The sequence below is a fragment of the Neolamprologus brichardi genome, chromosome 3, assembly GCF_056152115.1.
Source record: "Neolamprologus brichardi isolate AB-2024 chromosome 3, ASM5615211v1, whole genome shotgun sequence".
NCBI lineage: Eukaryota > Metazoa > Chordata > Actinopteri > Cichliformes > Cichlidae > Neolamprologus > Neolamprologus brichardi.
This window is the reverse complement of record NC_142106.1, coordinates 61,370,935-61,394,411: the sequence shown is the minus strand read 5'-3', so window position 1 is coordinate 61,394,411 and position 23,477 is coordinate 61,370,935. Positions and strand designations below refer to the sequence as shown.

The 23,477-nt window shown below is 42.8% G+C and overlaps 1 protein-coding gene across 15 annotated transcripts in view; it reads left to right on the top strand.

Annotated features, from left to right (window-relative positions):
* LOC102777248 (NLR family CARD domain-containing protein 3-like) overlaps positions 1 to 23,477 on the top strand; it is a 1,099,208-nt gene that overhangs the window by 135,670 nt on the left and 940,061 nt on the right. The window contains exons 5-6 of one of the 15 annotated variants that reach the window (XM_087837897.1): positions 17,783 to 17,798; positions 22,573 to 22,587. The exons of 11 other annotated variants lie outside the window; for them this stretch is intronic. In XM_087837897.1, coding sequence (XP_087694023.1) covers positions 17,783 to 17,798; positions 22,573 to 22,587 — 31 coding nt within the window. Of the gene's footprint in view, positions 1 to 6,887; positions 6,935 to 7,082; positions 7,259 to 7,613; positions 7,627 to 17,782; positions 17,799 to 18,146; positions 18,169 to 21,056; positions 21,073 to 22,572; positions 22,588 to 23,477 lie in introns of all 15 variants that reach the window. 3 more of the 15 variants (XM_087837889.1, XM_087837894.1, XM_087837905.1) reach the window with 3 other exon arrangements.

Below are 23,477 nucleotides of genomic sequence, written 5' to 3'. Positions count from 1 at the left end.
TGCACCTTGTGACTGGGGATGGTAAGGGCTGGAAGGGATGTGTTTGATACCAAGTGATTGTAAAGTCTGCTTGAACAGTTTTGACTGAAAATTGCTGCCTTGGTCGGTTTGAACACCTCTAGGCAGTCCAAATGTTGAAAAGAATTTAAGTAGCGCCTTAATTACAGTGGGAGCAGTGATTCTTCGAAGTGGTATGGCTTCAGGAAAACGGGTTGTGGCACACATGATTGTTAAGAGGAACTGATTACCCGTTTTTGTTCTGGGTAGAGGACCCACACAGTCCACTAAAACACGCTCAAAAGGCTCCGCAACTACCGTGATGGGTTTAAGAGGAGCAGGTGGCACCGTCTGATTAGGTTAACCCACAATTTGGCAAACCTGGCATGTTTTGCAGAACTTGGCAACGTCTTTCTTCAGACCTGGCCAGAAAAAGTGCTGAAGAACGCAGTCATAGGTTTTAGTGATTCCTAAATGACCTGACCATGGGTGTTCATGCGCAAGCTGCAATATGCCACCCTGGGGGGTGGTACGCCAAATGACTATTTGGCGTACCACCCCCCAACCCTCATCACCTCCTTCCTGCTGTAATGCAGGTCTTGAGACCCACTTCCGTAGCAGTAACCCATCCTCAAGATAAAACCTGTGTGCCTTTTTATTGTTTGTTAACTCGCTTGCCTCTTTAAAACACTTAACGAGTGACTCATCCTTTTCCTGAGCATGGCTCAAACACGCACGTGAGACGGGCAAAGGAAGAACCTCAGAGTAGTCAGACCCCGTTCATCGAGTGCTGATTTAGCAGGGCTAACAGCCAGCTCTCTGTCCCCAGTTAGAACAGATCCAAGAACAGTCTCACTCAGGTTCACTTCCTCCAGCTTACGAGCTTGCGACCTGGTAAGAACACTGACAGAAAACACATCAGGGTGGGATTTCAACAGCTCATCCTCTTCTGGGATACAGCTGGGTTTATCCACCACTTCAAGAACAGGGAGTACCTTGTCCCCAGCAATATCATTTCCCATTATAAACTCAACCTGAATAGGAAATGAGCTTCTCACTGCAACCTTGAAAAATCCAGAGGCTAACTTTGACTGCACATGAACACAATGTAATGGTGCAGGTATGTAGGCCATCCCAATAGCTTGCAGTATTGTACTCGCGTTACAAGATGACTCATCACTGACTGGCAAAACATCGGCCAATAGAACTTCATGAACTTCTTCACAAATAAAATTTTTATCATTAGAGAAAAAATTACCAATAATCATCCCACAGATGTAATATTATCTACAGCTACTCTTAGTACCATTGATGTTAAGTTAGACTCTTTTTCTCCAATCGATCTTTCTGAGTTAACTTCAATAATTACTTCCTCCAAACCATCAACGTGTCTTTTAGACCCCATTCCTACAAAACTGCTCAAAGAAGTCCTGCCATTGATTAATTCTTCGATCTTATATATGATCAACCTATCTCTAATAATCGGCTATGTACCACAGGCCTTCAAGGTGGCTGCAGTTAAACCTTTACTCAAAAAGCCATCTCTAGACCCAGCAGTCTTAGCTAATTATAGGCCAATCTCCAACCTTCCTTTCATATCAAAAATCCTTGAAAGAGTAGTTGTCAAACAGCTAACAGATCATCTGCAGAGGAATGGTTTATTTGAAGAGTTTCAGTCAGGTTTCAGAGTTCATCACAGCACAGAAACAGCTTTAGTGAAGGTTACAAATGATCTTCTTATGGCCTCTGACAGTGGACTCATCTCTGTGCTTGTCCTTCTTGACCTTAGTGCAGCATTCGATACTGTTGACCATAATATCCTATTAGAGCGATTAGAACATGCTGTAGGTATTACAGGTATTGCACTGCAGTGGTTTGTATCATATCTATCTAATAGACTCCAATTTGTGCATGTAAATGGAGAGTCCTCTTCACACACTGAGGTTAATTATGGAGTTCCACAGGGTTCAGTGCTAGAACCAATTCTGTTTACATTATACATGCTTCCCCTAGGCAGCATCATTAGAAGACATAGCATACATTTTCACTGCTATGCAGTTGACACTCAGCTCTATCTGTCCATGAAGCCAGATAACACACACCAATTAGTTAAACTGCAGGAATGTCTTAAAGACATAAAGACTTGGATGGCCACTAACTTTCTGCTTCTTAACTCAGATAAATCTGAGGTCATTGTACTCGGCGCTGAAAAGCTTAGAAATATGGTATCTAACCAGATTCTTACTCTGGATGGCATTACCTTGGCCTCCAGTAACACTGTGAGGAACCTTGGAGTCATTTTCGACCAGGATATGTCCTTCAACGCACATATTAAACAAATATGTAAGACTGCGTTCTTCCATTTGCGCAACATCTCTAAAATTAGAAATATCCTGTCTCAGAGTGACGCTGAAAAACTAGTTCATGCATTTATTACTTCCAGGCTGGACTACTGCAATTCATTATTATCAGGATGTCCAAAAAACTCACTGAAAAGCCTTCAGTTAATCCAAAATGCTGCAGCAAGAGTCCTGACAGGGACTAGAAAGAGAGAGCATATTTCTCCTGTTTTGGCTTCCCTTCATTGGCTTCCTGTTAAATCCAGAATTGAATTCAAAATCCTGCTCCTCACATACAAGGTCTTAAATAATCAGGCCCCATCTTATCTTAATGACCTTGTAGTACCATATTACCCTATTAGAGCACTTCGCTCTCGCTCTGCAGGCCTACTTGTTGTTCCTAGAGTATTTAAAAGTAGAATGGGAGGGAGAGCCTTCAGTTTTCAGGCCCCTCTTCTGTGGAACCAGCTTCCAGTTTGGATTCGGGAGACAGACACTATCTCTACTTTTAAGATTAGGCTTAAAACTTTCCTTTTTGCTAAAGCATATAGTTAGGGCTGGACCAGGTGACCCTGAATCCTCCCTTAGTTATGCTGCAATAGATGTAGGCTGCCGGGGGATTCCCATGATGCATTGAGTTTTTCCTTTCCAGTCACCTTTCTCACTCACTATGTATTAACAGACCTCTCTGTATTGAATCATATCTGTTATTAATCTCTGTCTCTCTTCCACAGCATGTCTTTTATCCTGTCTTCCTTCTCTCACCCCAACCGGTCGCAGCAGATGGCCGCCCCTCCCTGAGCCTGGTTCTGCCGGAGGTTTCTTCCTGTTAAAAGGGAGTTTTTCCTTCCCACTGTCGCCAAAGTGCTTGCTCATAGGGGGTCATATGATTGTTGGGCTTTTCTCTGTATCTATGAAGCGCCTTGAGGCGACATTTGTTGTGATTTGGCGCTATATAAATAAAATTGAATTGAATTGAATAGAAATGATTGTGAGCCACCCGTGTCCCTCAGTATTCTCACGGGCTTCTGATCCCCAGGAAACCCTGTTAAGGAGACATAACCATCAAAAATGAAGGGTTTAAAACACTTATCAGGTTCACTCATGGTCACATGAGAGGGGGAGCTCAGCGACTTGACTAGGCCAACCCCTTTAGCTTGTTTTAATTGCTGGGGCACTTGTTTACGTTTAAGAGCCAAACACTCAGAAACTATATGCCCCACTTTGTGACAGTAAAAACATTGTCTATCAGACTTGGAACTCGAAGAACCCCTAGGTTGAGGGTGCGGCTTTGTGTCCTTTTTCATTTGTTCATGATAGTGTGATTCGGATTTAACCGCAAACACGCTTTCTTGCGTCAAAGCGAATTCTTCTGCCAAGACAGCTGCCCCCTGCAAAGTGGCGACTTTTTGTTCATTCAGGTACAGCACTGTACGGTCAGGAACACAGTTTTTGAATTCCTCAAACAATATCAGTTCATGCAGTGCGTTAAACCCTGAAACTTTGCTTGCTTGACACCACCTATCAAATAGTATCCCTTTTTCCCTTGCAAACTCAAGGAATGTTTGAGCAGTGGATTTCCTCAGGGTCCTGAAACGCTGCCTGTAAGCTTCAGGCACCAACTCATAGGCTTTGAGTATAGCGCTTTTGATATTGTCATACACAAGACTGTCCTCGATAGTGAGAGCTGCGCATACTTCCTGTGCTTTACCAATTAATTTGGACTGAAGCAAAAGGGGCCAAACCTCCTTGGGCCAATGTAAAGCCATAGCAATTCGCTCAAACGCATTAAAATAGGCCTCCACCTCAATCTCCCTGAATGGTGGAACTAGGGCAATGTTTTTGCCTACATCAAATGTTGGAGGTGCAGGAGCAGGGGGAGAATTATCTGAAGGATTACCATCGTTATCTTCATCCTTCACTGAAGGTGGAGCAAAGGCTCAGGAGACAATTTGTTAGCTTGCAACTCCAGGTGACGCAACCTAATAGATGTCTCAGCTTCTAACTGCCGACACTTTAGCTTGAACGCAAGCTCATCCTTACGTTCCCTTTCTTTGGCCTCAAGTTCAAGTCGAGCCAAACGTACCTTTAAGCGTGCACTAACACTGGGATTACTGGATTCGACAGAGAAGGCCTCAAACCGTGGAAGAGAGGCTGGTGGCTTTCCCCCCACCCGGTTTGACCATCGTTGGTGTCCCCGCCCCCTCCTCAGCACAAACCTTAGACTGATCAGGGGTTTCGAGGACCGACGCGGCATCCCCCGAGTCCACGTCTAAAGGGAACACACTTTTCCCAACCAACCCACTGACAACAAGAGACTTCAACTCGCTCTTCTTCATGGACTTAGCCACAGGGATTTCATAATGCGCGGCAACAGCACATAAATCCTCCTTCCTACATGCATCAAGCTGGTCCAACGCAGGCTTACCTATAAAATCACCCAGGCTAAACTGTGCCATATCCAAAATTAATCCCGGACGAGCCCCCACTTATGTTACGCCCCACTTAAAAACGAAGTGCTGACTGGGGTGAGGGGTAACACAAAGTGAAAGAGAAAAGATAAACTACTGGAGAATAGATGTCAGTAAACATGATTTATTTCCAAAAACTACTGCAGTAAAAATAAACACAGGGAAGCTCTTTTCTTCAGGGTCTCCAAAGCCAAAACACCCCCTTTAGCTAATAATTAAACCCAGTACTCTCTAACCAAAACAAAATACAATGGCTGAGCTCCCTGCCTAACCAAAAACAGGAGAAAACAGTTGAAACAAAAATGGCAGAGAACCCCTACCTGCTTCCACAACGATGAACTAAATAACACAGTAAGGGCACACCTTTGCTTACAATAAAAGAAAGACAACCAAAGTTTTACAGAGTTCAAGTTCTCACACACACACACACACACACACACACTAAGGCCCGCTGCCCAAAACACTACAGCTCACAGCCCTGGCAAAAATGGGGGAAGTGGCAGGGGTGTGGCAGTTTAGGATAGCAGACTATATGCCGTGGCTGACGAGCTGGAACACACCTCAGCTGTGGCTCATGAGGCAGACCTGCAACACAAGAAAAGGAGAAAAAAAACTCTTCTACAGAGGGAGAGCCACTAGAGGTCAGCGACCGTAACAGTGACTGCAGACTAAATTGGGCTACATTAAGTTCATTACTTTTCTTTTATCCCGCCGCCTATGCATCACTTTGAGAGTTAATATGAGATCTCTCTCTGTGAAAAAATAACTAAAATTCCCACTGAGGTGTGTATAAATCTATATACGTATAATGTCCCGCTGGGCAGCAACTTAAAAAAAACAACTTTTATTGAAGTGTTGTGAACGCAGCGCGCTGGGGCGAATGTCCGCGTTTGCCCAATAGAAAGGAGGAAGCCAGCCAGGCACAGAAAAGAAAGAAACACTCCAGGGCAACGCTGCTGTAACTTTTACTCATTGAGAAATGTTTCCCTGCTTGCATCAAGCCCGGCTGGTGTCCCCTGAGATCCATATCCCATCCTGATTGGTGGGTTAATTCAGCTCCGCACACAACACTGTAAAGTGTCATACATTATCAAACTAACATTAAATTTTCATATTAAGGTGGGGGCCAAAAACTATCATCCTGCAGGCCACAATGGGCCCACGGGCCGCGAGTTTGAGACCCCTGGTGTAGGAGGACACCTACTCTGTGTCTGGTTAAGTATAAGAGCCCTTTGTTAGGGGGACCGCTGGACTCTTAGCACCAACTTTGGGGTCACAGGGTCACATCTCGAACACACACACACACACACACACACACACACACCTACACTATGCACAGACTGGTACTCTTTGTTCATACCTGTGTAAGACGTCATATGTTAATGAACTTATGCATATTCATGTAAACTCAATAAAGAGCAGTGTTACGAGGGAGCAGACGAGAGCGACTGAGGTCAAGTGAAGGAACGGCGCTGTCACAGTTCTCTCCCTCATGAATTGTCTGGTTCCAGCGGTGGGTCTGTGCTAGACGACCCATCACCAGCTTTTTCCAGCTTTTTCCACTGGTTACCAGTACGTGGTAGAATCCACTTCCAGATCTTGTTGTTTGTCTTTAAATCTCTGAGTGATTGGCTCCATCTTATCTCTCTTTAACAAAATAATCCAAGTCGAGCCCTCAGGTCTGCAGATAAGTAGCTTCTGACCATAACTAGACGTAAAAACAGAGGTGAGCTTTATCGATCGCTGCAGCCAAACTCTGGAACAGTCGCCCTTCACATCAGGTCGTCACCAACACTCGACATTTTTAAAACCCGGTTGGAAAGACATTTGTACTCTGTAGCTTTCAATTCTGATGAGTCTTTATAGTAATTACTGTGTATGTTTCCTATTTTCTCTCTACTCTGTGCAGCACTTTGGCTCAAGCTGTTTTTAAATGTGCTGATAAATAAATGTAGATTTCTTTGAATAAAACAGTGGAGCCGAGCTTTGAGCTCAGTGTGTAACAGTGTGTGTATGAGAGCCATGTAATGGCCATGTGTGCCTGCTGACTGTGCTGCTCTGACCCCCCTCCTCCTTTCAGGGTGGAGCCTGCTGGAGTCCGATGGTTGAGACCAGGTCTGAGGAAGTGTAAGTGTGTTTTTAATGGGATTCATGAAAACAAAGCAGCACACATTCAACCATCTTTATCATGTCAGGAGTCATCATCAAAGTGTCAATCAATAAACAGATGATGGATCAATAACTGCAGCTGGATTGTGTTTGTTCTCTCCATCAGATTCCTGTCAACTCACAATTGACACAAACACAGTGAACACAAAGCTCCAACTGTCTGACAACAAAAGGAAGGTGACACGTGTGGAGGAGGTTCAGTCATATCCTGATCATCCAGACAGATTTAATGATTATCAGCTGCTGTGTAGAAATGGTCTGACTGGTCGCTGTTACTGGGAGGTCGAGTGGAGAGGAAAAGTTTTTATATCAGTGAGTTACGGAAACATCAGAAGGAAAGGAAACAGTTATGACTGTGAGTTTGGAGGAAATGATCAGTCCTGGAGTCTGATCTGCTCTGAGACATTTGGTTATTATGTCAGGCACAATAAGAGAGGAACATACATCTCCTCCTCCTCCTCTGTCTCTAACAGAGCAGCAGTGTATGTGGACTGTCCTGCTGGCACTCTTTCCTTCTACAGAGTCTCCTCTGACACTCTGATCCACCTCCACACCTTCAACACCACATTCACTCAAACTCTTTATCCTGGGTTTGGGTTTCCTTGGTCTCCTGGTGCCTCAGTGTCCCTGTGCTGAGTGGGGTGTAAAGAGTGTCTCCTGTTACAGAAACACTCTGACTGTTGAACAGATAGTTCAGTCTGTACATGTCTGTCTCTTTCACTCACAAACACGTTTTCAGATTCATGGATTCAATCAGTTGATGTTTGAAACTCTTCTAAATGATTCCTTGTAAAGTTCTTCCTCTTCAGTCACAAACAAACAGGAAGTGATGTCACATGTGTTCCTGTCCACACAGCAGAATGAGTCTATTGCTGACAGTGATGTACAAACAGAGTGAGCATTTCTGAGGCCCAAAATAAACTGAGTAGTTCACTGAATGAACAATGGACTGTTAGCTCAGATCCTTCATCATTAGTATGGATTATATATGTATATGTATTATATTAGTATCATATATATCAGGTGCTGCTGGTTTCAGTCATTGTGCAAATGTGCTGTTTGTAAGGTTGTAAAGCTGCAGTCAGCTGAGACTGAAGAAGTCACCTGATCAGTGAGCAAACGTTTGTGAAAACGTCCAGATGAACAGAATCAACCTTTTGGGATCAGCCAGCAATGCAGCATCATTGTTGTTCAGGTTCAGAGGTTTGCAGGAATGAACTGATGACCAGAAACAGCTGCAAAGTCCAATAAAATACCAGCTGGAGTTCAGCTGCATTTGAAGAAGTCAAAGAAAAGTAAGGATGGCAAAGGGCGATGTTTTCTTCCAAAGAACTGAAAACATGGTTGACGCCTCATTAGAAGAATAATCTGGACATTTGTGAGGAACTCTAACCAAGAAAGCAACGTCAAACAGATCCAACAGACAGTTTCCATGACTGGAAGTGTTGAGTGTAAAAATGCTACATTGCATTATTGCATCCTCTCACCACAGGAGGTGCTGTTGGCACCACTGATTGCTGATCAGCTGTTCTCTGATGATCTGATTGATACTGTGAATAACGGGACTCACTGAACTCTGTGACACAGTGAAGATTACAGAGTTTAACTTCAACATCTGACTGACGTCACACAGACAGAAGGATGAACCAGTGAGGCACAGAACACAGTTACTGGAGATACTGGATCAGCTCCATGTGAACCTCTGATGGAGAAGCTGCTGAGCCAGAGAAACATCAGGACATGACAGGCAGCTGCACTTATCTAACAACATGTAGCAGAGCTGATCTATGTTAGAGGATCTATCACAGCAGCTGAAGCCAAAGTCCAACACTGGATAGCAGCTGAGCCTGTGCTGAGTGTAGTGTTACAGGAAAAGGGCAGAAACACTGACACTGGTAGCTCACAGTGATGCTGACTGGGGCACAGAGCTGAATGATGCAGCATCAGGACACTGTTTCAGTCTGACTGACAGAGAAACCTGTAGCTGTATCTACATGTGAGGCAGAGGCTACACAAGCAGCTTTCTATGTTTCACAGTGACTGAGATCTTCAGTGGGGGTGGACATGCTCCTGTACAGACCTCTGAGGAGAACCAAGGTGCAGTCAAAGAGTCCAGTCTGTCCTCACAGATGTGAACATGTGGTTTCATCAGGTTCACAATCACATGTGTCCACGTGATGCAGTTTGAAGAGCAATAAGATGTCTCTGTATGAGGAGGCGGGGTCACAGGAGGTTCACAGAAACTGCAGCAGCATCATCAGCTCACATGGAAACTTTGATGATTCACTTCTGTGGTGTTTTTACAGAAACACGTCACAAAATTAGCTCCACCTGTTTTGTGTGTGAGCTTTGAGTTTCTTGTCTTCATTCTGGATTCTTGTGTTGCTGTTTTTACACACAGCAGATATTTCCTGGTTGCTTCCTTGATGACCACATGAAGCTTTCTGAAGCTTGGATTGAAAATGCTTCATTACTCAAAGCTTTCCAACACAGGCCTCTGTGCTGCCATCTGGTGGACAAACATATGAAGTGCAGCGTGAAGCTACAAATTAAACTGCTGCAGCTACGTTTATATATAACATACTATAACCTATATAACTATATGTATAGTGTATTATGTAGGTTTTAGAGCTGGGGGTAGAATTGCTGATGGCCTGGTTGTTATTTATGTTCCCCATGGTTCACCAGCTCTCACACAACATCAGCACCAATGATCCACGTCCTTATAAACCTCTGAATCAGGTCCTGAAGCTGTGACGTCCTGAGTGAAGACCTCACTGATCACATGACTCTGGTCACCTGACTCAGTGTTTCTGAAGCAGTGTGCTGGGTTTTTAAAAATACGTGGCTGCTGCCTGATGTTGGGCCCACAGAGGAAGACGACTCACTCGCTCTTCTTCACTTCCTCCTTAAACATGTGGAAGGAGAGCAAAGTGCTGCCAGACTCTTATTTCTGACAGGAACAGAAGAAACCACAGCAAACTGTTCCAGTTCTTCATCTTCATCACAATCTATTTATTTCTGATGGTGTCTTCAGTCTGAGGGTTTGAAGTTTCCATGTCTGTGTGATGTGTGGTGTGAAGGCTGCTGGTTAAACTGGGACTCACTGTTTAAAGCACTGAGTGCTCATAGAGAGATGCTCCATGAGTCCCAGTACAGACTACAAACATGGTGGAAACTTAGCTTTGATATCCACACACTCTGCACGTCTGTGAGTAACTGTGATGAAGATGTGCAGAGATCTGTGTACAAACAGGAGAAAGACTGTAAAGACTCTGTGCTTCTAACAGCCTCTGTTAACATATGTGAGGCTGTTTGTTGTTGTTGCCATGGAGCTTTTCACTGTTTGGGTCAGCAGGTCATGTGATCAGGTTTGTTCTGTGAAAGCTGGACGATGGTTCAGTGTCAGGGTTTGTTTGCATTCATCAATAAATATCTAAATAAATCAAAGACTCCATGTTTTTTCTTTCATCATGTGACCTCTGCTCATCCATCTCTGTGTGTATCAGGATACATTTAGTTCATAATACACGAGTCAGAGGAATCAAACAAAAGACAGCGTGATGTCCTGTATGGACAGGTGGAAGGAACCAAGTCCTCAGCTGAAACACTCGTGTTTGTCCACAGACAGGAAACACAGCAGGAAACTTTCTCACAGAAGTGCAGCTCATGGATAACACACTTCCTGTCAGTCAGAATGAGGCTGGAGCCAAACACAGAAAGGTGTTTTTGTCCAGATGAGCCCAGAGAAGAAACACGAGTGTTCACAGACATCAGAAGCTCAGAGAGGTGAAACATGAGGTTGGAGTCCTCGTCAGCATTCAGAAGAGCTGCTGTGAAACCCTGAGTACTCATGACAGACTCTGATGGCACAAACACATCATGATTCAAACAGATAGACAAACATGGAGCTCCTGATCCATCTGCATGAGAACAAGCTGACATGAGCGCTGTGTCTGAGAGTGTCTCCCTGTCACAGTGACAATAACACAGCTGCTGCTCACAGTCATTAAACTGACCTGAGGTCAGCTGCTAGGACGTCTCTGTGCTCCTTACATATGAACCATGTGACCTCACATCAGTGCTGTGGACGACTGTAGTCATAGAAGAGTAGAGCTGTAGCAGGTGGTGTGAGGAGGAGGAGGAGGTGGTGTATTCTAGTTAACGCAGTACTGAAACACTCCAGCAGAGGGCGCTGTTAAGTCCTTATTGTAATACAGTTACTGTGTGCAGTTATACTTCATACATAATCTGCACTTATTTACATCAGACATGCTGTCAGTAAATGATTGGTTTCTATTGATTCTACTTCCTGTTGACTAGTTTGATGACAGTGAAACAATCACAGCTGATTGTGTGATGATGTAAACTGTCACTGTTACATTCAGTGTGTGTGACATAATGTTAGTGCAGGGCTGATAACAGCCTGGTTCTGTTAGAAACACATGAATGTGTCCATAGATCAGTGTGTGTTTAACATGAGAGCTTCAGCCCTGCTGATGTGTTCAATAAAGACATGTAGGAAAACTGATGAGACTCTGAAATAACTCTTTATATTTATAATGTAACTCTGCATCAAAAGAACAACAAAGGATCCCAGACAGGTTTATGTGAACAAAGACGATTCTGATGTTTCTGTGTTTCTAACAGTTTGACATTATTAGTAAACAGACTGCAGTGAACAGGATTTATAAAGAGCTTCTATATAAAGATATGACAGCTGTTTGACAAGTTTATCACTGTGTGTTTGGACCTGATCAGTCCAGCTGTTTACTTGAAATATGTTCATTTACCTGTTCTGTTATATTTATGTTCTTGTCTCTGTTGAAAACACATTTTTAATGTCCCTCAGATTTTTCTCCCAGATGAATAAATATAAAAATGACACAAACTGACTGCAGCTACTTTTTGTCCTTTCTGTCAAAAACCTTCATGTGACTCATGAGACACGTTTCAGCTGTTTGTGACAGATCAGAGGCCAACAAGTCATTTATAACACTTTCCATCATTGTTTAGCACAAACACATGTTGACACAGCAGCGGGGCCGCAGTGAGAGTCAGAGCGAGGAGATCAAAACTCCTGTTTGACCACAGCCTCAGTTTGTTCCTGCACTTCAAACACTTCCTGTTGTTGACTGGGTGGAGTCAGGAAGCCAGCGAGGCCCTGCAGGACTGAGACTGCAGACTGGGACGTGCTCTGTGATGGAGATCACTGACTGTTTCTGTGAGGACACCATCATCCCAGCAGGGCTGTTTCCCAACAACAAGCCCTGGACCATCAGAGACCTGAAGCTGCTGCTGAATGAAAGAAGAGGATCTTCAGGTCTGGAACAAGGACGAGCTGAGAGTGTTAATAACGTTACTAATGTTCAGCTACACTTTACTAGGTCACATCTGTGACACACGTCACTTAAATAAAGAAGGAAATATTGGCTCTGTTTTATCTGCTGGGCCCAAAAGTGACTCCCCGTATTTAAACTGCTATGAATAACTTGTTGGTCTATAATATGTGAAACATGTGTCAAATGTGTCCATCATGAAAGATATCAGGTCATCTTGAGCCACAAAAACATTCCTATCATGAGGTAGAAGCTGGAATCAGTTTGTTGCAGACGTTTATATATCCGATATTTATCCAGTTAAAAATTGAAATTCAAAAATGTCTTTTCAAGAGTCGTCTGTCCAAGAGGAGCAGAAACTGCAACAAATATAACAACAGTTATTTAAGGCTGTTTTAAACAGCCACAAAGGAGCAGATTGGTTGCTTATCTCAATATAATCAATGTTTCAAGTTTTGTTCTCAGTGTTTCTGTGTTGCTTCGTATAGGATCTCCCAGCATCATCACTGTGCTGTCCAATCATTGTGTGCTAGGTTACCCTTATAGTGCAATGTGTGTTTGCACAAAGAGAAGCATGTGTGTCAAATATAAATAAGCACAGAACAGAAAAAGCTGCTCGTTTCTTCTATTTAGAGTCAAGTTAGTGTTTTGTGTCTTTGTTTGAGGCCTAATGTCAAGCAGAGGTGTGTGTAACTGGACTGGTCTGTTATATGTGTGAAATGTGTGCTTCTCTTCAGCATCATCTTTGTCACTGCTGATTCCTTTGTGTCATCATTTGTTGAGAAGAGAGAACAGTTATAACGGAGGAGCAAAAGGAAGCCCTGAAATCTGCATCCAACAAGGAAGTGTTGGCTCACCAGTGATCCCAGCAGAGCCACTGGTTTGGCTCCAGTTGTTATAGATTCAATGATGTTGTTGCTACAGATACATGTCAGCATCTTTATTGTAGTAAAGTCTTGTAATGTGAAGATAGAAACAAGGCAGGAAACAGCTCCATGATCTGATCTTAATGATGTTGTTTTTATTTGTGTCTTTCAGAACTGGATTGGAAACTATCAAAGGTCTAAAAACAGCCTCAACCCTCCCAAAGAGCAAACTTTACACACGTCATCTTTCAGCTACAATCTTTGTTGCAGGGATCTTCTGCCAAACAAGGCTGAGAGAAGATTTCTTACAGCTGTCATGTTGATGCTGTTTCAATCTTTGGGCAAACACACTCATATATTAGGGCTGATATCAGGGCTGCACAAGTTCTTTGTGTTTGTGATCATGAATAATAGAAGTGTGCCTGTTGAAGATCATGTTTGCTACATTATTATATGTCCTGTTATTGTTCTGTATTATATTCAGCTTTCAGCATCCTTTCCCAGCCCCCTGTTACACCATCCATACAAAGCCAATCTGACTGTGAGCCAATGTGATAGTTTGTGTTGGATCAATAGATTTGACAGACTTGGTTCATCCAGAGGGAAACAGTCCAAATTCAGATCTAATGAAATGATGGAGGCTGTTTCCTACCACGGTGCTAATGTGTGACTAACAAGGCTCATGGTCTCCAGCAGACAAGCGCCTGGAATGAGGTGAGCTGAGTGTTGCTTTGGTGGGTCTATGCCCACGTCATGCCATCAGGATTCATATTGGCAATAGTTCATATCTCTGTTCTTTAGCCTTCATCACAAAGCTGTGAAGGAAAAACAATCCAAACATCTAACAGGATTTGATGGAGTCAAAGTCCACTGAGCTCTTTGTCATTTACAAACTTGTCCAACCAACAATAGCACAGATGAAAAACACAGTGACAGTTAAAGGATTTTGCCATATATGAGCATAGATTACTTTCATATAGATTTTCAATGCAGGCTTTTGGTGAGCCGCTGGGTTCTGTCTAATAATCATCTCAGCATTTTACAATAGAACAGCTCTTTATTAGCTCTTCATTGATTGTTATTGGACATGAAACAAGGAAGCTGTGTTTCTCATTGGATGTTAGTTTCATGTTCATCAGGATCATTTTCTAAAGAGCTGATATTTAGACCATTTACTGCACTGGCTGCACATCCTGTCTACATTTCTCTGTATGTGCTGTAAAAACTGTGACTAGAGGTTACTTAAAAAAACCTATGGCAACAACGTGACACTTAATTTACTTAAGTAGATTTTAATTTCAAGTGATTTATGTAAAATTTAGATAAAATGTTAATTAAATTTCAACAAAAAACAATAATATATATTATTAACATTCTCTTGTAAATATGTGTTGAATTTATGGACAAAATCTCAAATTGAAGGTTAAAATTGTAACAAAAAATTAGTTCATTTGAAATGAATCTCTGAGAAAAATTACTTTGAATTTACTAACGATCTGGCAAAGGTTTAGTAAAAAATGACTAAAATATCCATTAAAAAAAAATTAAAACTTTTTGTTTTTAATTAAAACTCAAATCGGATTCACTAATTTTCCAATTAAACTTTATAATTAATGACTGAATAGTAAGAGAAAATCAAATTAACTTCTTTTCTGAGTAAAATGAATCAATTTCACAAAGACAACATTCAAACAGTAATTGATTTTATTGTGGAATATAAAACATATACAAAATTTATAATATAACATTTTTCTGTTTAATTTAGATTGTATGCACTGAAATTCTTCACTAGTGCTCGCCCCAAAATAATAGGAAGAATAGGCCATAATTGACAATACAGTTTCAGCCAACTTCTCGAGAATGTCAGTCTTTACTTTGGAGGTGGGCAGAAGATTTCCACTCTTTTTATACTCCTCGGTGGCTCTTTCCAGGTACATTTCAGTTTCATATGCAGACTGTGGGGAACAGCTTTGGCTCACAACGTTCTGTGAACTTCTGCCTTTTGAGAATAATGGTGTCCTGAGAAGATGTGGTTGCAGCAGAGTCTGCATTGGATACAACTGGATTGGATAAAGACTGGATAAATTGGATAAAGAGGAGAGAGTCGGAGCTCATGGTTCTTCAAGAAGAAGCTCGAGGAGGAAATGAAAACTGTGGAGTCAGAGTACAAGAAGAAGCTGATGGAGGCTCAGGAGGAGAAACAGCATGTGGAGGAATGGATGAGGTCTGAGCTGGAAGAGTTGAGGCGGTATTACCACATGTTAGAGAGCGGAGTCGGTCAGGTTGTGGAGCAGGTGGCCAAAGACGACTCCTTAGATGAAATCCTCACCAATTTCCACCACACCCTGAAACTGAACGGAGCTGTTTCTGACTCTTGTACAGAGCTGGCACCATCAGTTATGTAGCTCTGTTCTTCACATGGACCAACATATGGAACTCTGCAGACTCTTTACAACTACATGCATGTATTTATTAGTACGTTTTTGCAGCAATTTATGTGATTTTACCAGGATCATTTTCTTTAAGCTCGGTATACTTTGTTTCTAAAGTTTCACACTGAAAGTTCTCACAGAGTGATGGACTTTCTTTCTGATCACAGTCAAAGAGCTAAAGTGCTCCACCTGAAGCAGTTCAGATTCTTAGAAAACTAAAGAATTAGAAGCTCCATCAACTTTTAGAAGTCATGGATTTTCTCTACTGCAGCTGAAGGCTGATGTTTTCCCAGGGAACTGGTGAGATCTTCAGCATTCATGAGCTGGAAATTTGTCCTGGAACGGCTGATGTGTTTGCAGCACCTGAATGAAACACAGGTTAACTGCAGTTCTGAATGTTGTTTCAAACTCTGATTCTGCCTTTAAATTAACTTAAAAAAACATGTTCTTAGTCCAAAGATCAGCAGTTATGCTAATGTGCCTTAGTAGCTACCATCAATTACACAAGTCAAAATCAGTAATAACAAAGTTTATAGAGGTTTAAAGAACCAGCCAGACATTATGACAGGATGCTGTTTACCCTGTTTACAAATTTTAGGTGGTTAACATTTTTATCCTTATGTTGGACATGGAAAAAAAACACTTCTCTTTCTCACCTGCTGAATGATCAAAGAAGTGAAGAGCGCCACCTGCTGTCCAGTCTGTGCCACGCAGTCAGGGTCATTACATGAACCGAGTGAAATAATAACCACACAACCCTGTAACCACCTGACAAAGCTGTTGTCTGTAAAAATAACGTTAAATTAAATGTTAGAGCAAATGAAACCTGAAAGCAGCTGAGGAATGCTGTGACTGTTATACTGCCACCATCTGGTCAGTTCAGCCTGACCAGTTCAGATCTGGTCAGGCTGAACTACAACACTATTCTCTGTGATCTTCATCGAGCAGGCCGTTCAAAAACAAGAGTCATGAAGTGTTTAATAGTCCTCAGATTTGTGATTGCTGGTTTTTAAACAGTTTCCTGAAAAAAAGGCAACAATGTTATTGATTATTGATTGAATAGTCTCTTAAAATTATGTCCTTGCACAGGTCAGGGGTGTTACTCTGTTACTATTTAACACTGAGCAGCTCCATGGCGGTGTGTGCAGTGTTGCATTAGGAAAGCGGTTCCCAAACTTTTTTCGCTGGACCCCCCTTTGTTTTACAAGAAAAATCCTGCAGGGAGACCTACCTCGGCACTTGTGTAGGTGAAACCAAAGGGAAGATTTGCTTCAACATATTTTCTAGTCTTTGGTTTAGAATGAAGTTGGTTTGGAAACATATTCAGCGATGCTTCATCTCCTGCTTTGCGTTTGTGTAGGCGCCCTGTGCTAGCAGTGTCCAAGCGTTTTTTGTTTTTGTTTTCGTCCCTTTTCATACCGCGCATATCTTTATGCAGACTTTAAACACACAGACATGCACACAGACTGAACACATATTTCTTGTAGAAGTCTTTTACTGGGAATCATGAGCGCTTTATGTCACAGCCAGAAAGCTAGACACAGGTGAATGGACTCAGATGCGAAAACCACTCAGAGACGCAGAGCGTATGAGCGAAGCAAACAGAGTCTGAGAGAAAACACAAAGTGAACAAGAATGCAATAATTACAAAACACAACGATTAAGCGGGAAATAATTCAATAACTTAAACCTTTCTGAGAATTACTGTGAACAACTATAGAACTACTAAAGTGAAAACACAGCCTGACTTCTATGAAGATACTAAGAATGAGCATACCACTGCTATACTGTGAGCTCAGCTTGACTTCTTCAATGAGAACACTAACATGAGAATACAAACACTTTACTGTGAGCGCTACCTCATTTCTATGAGACTACTCAAGTGCCTCTATGACACATTGAACGTAACTTGTATGCTTACAGACAACACAACACAGACTGAGAAACAGGGTGCTTTGTAATCACTGTGTCTAACTGGGAGGTGGGGTCCATGAGGGAGTCTTGGGGCTCTCGCAGACCCGAGTGAGGAACCTGACACCGGGTAACGTCCACTGCAGGAACCGAGAGATGTGGCCAGCGAGGAATTAGGAGGCAGAAAATTCTCAAAGTCACTGCAAGGAGGGAGACAGGGGTTAGCAGGTGTTCCAGCCATTACTGCAGTGAGAAAAGTGTGAATTTGAAAACAGTCTTACTTCTTTGTGGGAGCAGGCGAGGCATGGAGGGGTAAGAGATCTGGGAGAGCAACAGGGAGCGTCCAGAGAGTAAGTCTGTAAGGATCCGGGGGTGGGCAGTGGGGCAGGCAGGTGTTAGCAGTGCTAACGTTCAGAAGCACTTACAGACTGGAGGCAGCTCCTTCTGCACCTCCTCACTCTTCTTTTTAAAGAGAGCTTCTTGTGCCCGTCATTGAAGTGCTGTTGCTGGTTACCAACCACCAGTTTGTTTGACCCAGACCAATCAACACTGACAGTTTACAGGCGCTGACGCTGGACCTGCCAGAGTAGCGCTCTGCTGTGGTTGGGTAGTTGGGTCAGAGGTGGGAGTGTTTATGATGTGATGTTGCTTCAGATAAACTATCAACCCAGATTCCTGAAACATTTCTCCCTTAATAAACATTTCATTTAGTTTTCTAGCGCCTCGCAGAGCCAGTGGGTCTTACTCCAGTCATCTCGAAGTGTCTCGAGAAACTGGTCAGAACTCACACATTCGATCCTCAGTTCACAGGAAGAACAGTTCAGGATGCCATAGCCCTCCATACAACCGTAGCTCACTTAGAACAACAGGACAGTTACATCAGCCTTGTCTTTACTGATTTTAGCTCTGCTTTTAACACCATAATCCCTGCCAGACCGGTAATCAAATTACATGACCTCACCTTTGTGTGTATTATCTCCCTGTTTCTCCTCTCTCCCAGCCACGGGGTTTGTTTACGGAAGTTCACGCTTCCGGGGAGGGCGTGGCTCGGATGGCCTTCCACCCGGAAGCTCCTCCGCACAGCTGTGGTCTCACCTGCACTTGATCGCTCTGCCATCTGCTTCTAATCAGCCTCCATCTTAGAGCTGTGGTATTTTACGGTGTGTTCACACTGAACGCGATAGACGTGATCAAAACGCGCCAGACGCCCCTAACTTGACGTGTGCAAATTTGCACATTGACGCGTGTCCAACGCGAATTCTTCGCGTGTCAAAATATGTCATTTTGACGCGCGTGAACAGGAAATGTGGGAGGAACGTGGGAGGAAGTTGTGCCAGATGGTATCTTTGCTAGATGGCAGCTGTCGAGCTAGCGTTTGAAGAGAGAGTCTCCCTTCTCTATTTACTGTGGAGAGCAGAGCAGCGGCGTAAAGGATGTCCTCGCCGTACCCGCGTTTTGTCTTCATCTGCCTGCCACTTTCGTGCGCCTTTTTCCCTCGCGGTGCAAGTGTCTATTTCCAAATGAAGCGAAATGAATGAACTTACCAGTGTTGAGAATAGATTCCTTAATGTACATCAAAGTTAAAGAGAATATAGTTGTGATTGCTTGCAACATTATAATATTGTGTTAATGGGTGTAAGGATACAAAATAGGCCTCAAAATAGGACAATCAACCCCACCCCCAGGACAGTAGCAAGAGTTACTGAGGCTGAGGAGCAGACAAAGGGCAAACGGGCACTACCATAAATGGAGATGGGGGTCAGGGGCCACCCTTGGCCACTGTACTAGTGTATTTCCATTGTGGGGTTGTTTACTGTAGGGGGGACCAGAAGTTATAACTGTAACTCCTGTGAGGAGTTCTTTAGATCAGCCTTTAGCATAGGACTGCATAAGAATGCAGTGTGCTGATCTCCAGATGCATCTGTGACGCACTGCTGTGACGCGCGTTTCTTGCGTTTTCGCGACGCAAACCTGCTTCCGAATTTTTGCAGGACCTGCAATCACGGGTCATCACGCTTCTACATTGACTTTACATGTAAACCTGACGCTCTGGTTGCGTTGGTGTGAACACACCGTAAGTGCGGTGCAGGGTGTGATTTCAGAAAACAGTCGGCTTGTTGGCAGTCTCCCAGGATTTTTGTTCCCGCCTCTTTACCTTCTGTTTTTGTTCCATTGTAAGGTAAAGACCCTACAATAGTACAAAGAAAACAGAGACAAAGTTGAGTCTCTGGCTATGATTCCCCTCTCCAGTGTGTTGCTCGTGGTGTCCTGAGATAATGTTTTGATGGGACCGCTCCATGGTGCAGATGTGTCCCAGTGAGTGAGAATTTCATCTCCAGCTTTTAAAGAGAGCCCAGTCTGTGGTTATGGAGTCATGGATTTACACACTTTCTGCTTTCTCAGAGTTCAGTGCTCTCCAGATGTGTTGGGGGTGTTCCAGGTCATGTTTTAGATTATGTTGTTGGATATAAACTGCAGTGCAAACACGTCATTCCCTCAGTCCCATTTAAACTGTCTTTTAAAACAAGCCTTTGGTTTTTAAACAACTGAAAATCCACTTCAGCAAACAGGAAGTGATCAGAGCGTCCGTCCACTTCCTGTCAGGCCCTGCAAACATTTCATATTGAAGAAAAGTAGTTGATATCTCACATTTTTACTCCACCACATTCAACCATTTTGACATTTTAGGCCACAGCATGAAACTCTTGTAACATGACTCTTGTTATGTTATAAAGTCATGTGACCACCAGGGAGTGATTTGTATTGTTACGGATTCAAATATTGGGGATGGATACAAGAGGAAAACCAAAATAACAACACTGGTCCGGCCGGGTTGAGTCAAACGATGATTTAATGAACACACGCGTGGGAGATGGACACCATACAGCAGACAGCATCAGATCTCAAAATGGTGGAGCCTTGATCAAACTCTTATAGCCTCTAGTGGCCCCCACCTAATCATAAAAGCCTAAACATTCACATTCTTTCTCTCACACAGCGCCTAAGCTACGATCTTGGCTCCCTGTTTATCTGCTCCTGATGAGATGGGGCAGTATGCTCTGTTCTCTTCTAACCAGACAAATAAGGCGATGACTTTCTGCAAACAGTATTTCTTATAACAGTATAATGCATCATAAAACAATATCATTCATTCACAATACATCAACAGTCTAATGTAATGCAAATCAGTTTACCAAACGTAATAGTTATCACCTTCTTCTAATTCAGGAGAATAATGCAAACTAAAACTACATAATAATTCACAATCTTTAAGTAAGGGTCTAACATGGCATAAAATAATATTATAATCCGACAGTATGTTGGCCAAGATCCTCAGCAGGTTCTACAGCTGCACTGTGGAGAGCACCCTGACCAGCTGCATCACTGCATGGTGCGGCAGCACTACTGCAAACCACAAACGCCTGCAGAGAGTGATAACAACTGTGGAGAAGATCATCAGGACCCCGCTGCCCTCTCTGCAGAGCAGCTACCATCACAGAGTCCAGAGGAGAGACACACCTCTGCCCTCGAGACGAAGGTTCAGAAGTGTGAAATCTAGAACATCCAGACTCAACAACTCCATCTTCCCCACTGCTATCAGACTCCTGAACAGCTGACCGACCTCAAACTGCAGTTTGCACATCAGGTCACTTTGCACACTAAGTTCATTTTGCACATTAAACTCCTTTGTACATCCATGTACATCGACATCTGCAGACCACACGTGTCTTCAGTTACTTATTTGTACTTATTTGCAGTTATTTATGTTTTTATTTTATTTTATTTTTTTAAGTTATTTTTTATCCTTATTTTATCTTTTTATTTATTCTTATCTTGTTCTTTTAACCCTTATCTAACTTGGCATTGTGCACGGTGTGTTTAGATTCAGTTTAAATTCAGGGACATGGAGCCCCTGTTGATCCTCTACCTAATCACACGAGCCAAGGTGTGAAAACGGTTGTGAGTCTCAATCAGCCAAGGTTTTGGGTGAACCCATTGTAAGATCTAGCCCCACGCTATCATGTGATTTCCTGTGATCAAATGTCCCAGGATGTGAGTGGGCGTTAAGACGTCCAAGTCCCTCTTCAAGCAACTTAAAGAAGTCCAGACGCTTTTCTTTCCAAGCTCCTTCAACAACATCATTCATAGAACAACTTCCAGCTTCTTTTGCTCTGCTACAGTTTGGATGGATTTGCATTTAAAGATGCAACAAGACTAAAATGGTTAGGGTCAGGAGGTCAAAGGTCAGAGCTCCTGTGGGTCTGAGGGCGGCCTCACGCTGGAGAAGGATGCAGGAGTCTGACCTGAGCCAGTGTTTGACATGAACACATCAGCGCTGCTGTCAGTGAGCCTAACGACAGCCGTTAGCATCATTTCAGTGTTTCAGTCATAAAAACACTTCCTGTCTCTGTGGTGGTTACAGTGACATCATGCAGTTTGTGCTTTGACCTCCAGAGGGCGACAAATCAGCACAGACAGAGAGCTCCATTCAAACTTTGCTGCCATCAGTAATAATTCTTCAAATATAATCATCAGTGTTTAAGCAGTTATGATATCAGGGACAATCTAGACATGTGTGACAACACTGAACATGTCACATGACACACCTTAAACATCATGTGATCCACTCTCAGTCTGCACTTTCATTCATGACTTCAACAGGTTGAAATGAGCTTTGAAGAAACATTCAGTGAAATAAATCTTTCATGGATTCATGTGAGCAGCAGATGAACTTTCTACCAACAACATCTTCAATAACAGAGTCTGAATGAAGCTCAGGTGTTGATGCTGCTCACTGATTGGACGCTTGGTTTCAGCTCTGCTCTCAGTCTTTCCTGCACAGGTGAAGGTAGAAAGTGTGACTGGATCTATAGACTGGAAACAGAGAAACATGCTGAACATTTGAAGCTTTGCAGCAGAAATGTTCATGTTACAAATACAGCAGAGCTGATCTGGGATCAGTGTGTTCACACCTGCAGCTACAACAAGGTTTCATGTCTCCACACGTCAGCATGTGAACTTTACTCTGACTCAGTCTGAGCAGTCAGACGCATATTTTTAAAGTTAACACATCATCACACACAGAGCTGAGCCCCTCCCACCTGTGCTGAGTTTCAGGTGGGGTCCCGCCTCCTTCCAGGAAGCAGCTCACCTGTGTGTCCTTGTTCAGTGTCCGGGTGTGGAGTGGAGCTTGTTGTTGGTGTGTGAAGAAACTGTAAGTTTGCTTTGTTTCCTCCTTTAACAGTTTGTCTTTAGGAACTTTACTGTTTGTTCAGCTCATGTTTGATTTCTTCACACAACAAACTGTGTGTGTTTGTATTTCCGGTCTCTCTGGTAAAGTCAGTGTGTAATGTTTTCTAACGAGGCCGAGTGTGTCTGCCATTTTTTGTTAGTGTGTGATCAGAGTCTGGGAGTCAGACCAAACACACTGAATGTGTCCTGAGCTCGGCTGGAGACCCTCTGAGCTCCGGATGTTTATATTCACAGGGACAGCGGGAGATTACTTAATATTTAGATATATTTACTTAAATTAATATTTGGTATAGATGTGTGTTAGATATAGATTCAACATGGCGGTCTTAAAAATACTGCGCCACAAATTGTTGGCTCCGCTCCAACAGGAACAAGTGTAACAAAACACACAAACTGTATTGTAGTTCACTAAAACTGAACTCACAACTAAAACTAGAGCTCAAAAAGTTAAAACAGAAATAAAAACTAAACACAAAAATTAAAGCTAAATTATTGATAATAATAAATGAAATTATTTTTGAAAATTAAACAACATTTTATAGGAAATGTCCTGTTAGTGTTTTTTAGTTTGGCTAAAAAAAACAATAAAAATGAAGAACTTGTCTATCAAGGTTGTCTATCAATGTCTATGAGGCATTTATTTAGAGTTTGGATGTGTCTGTGAGTCACAGCTTTCACAGAGTTCAGTTTTTAATATATG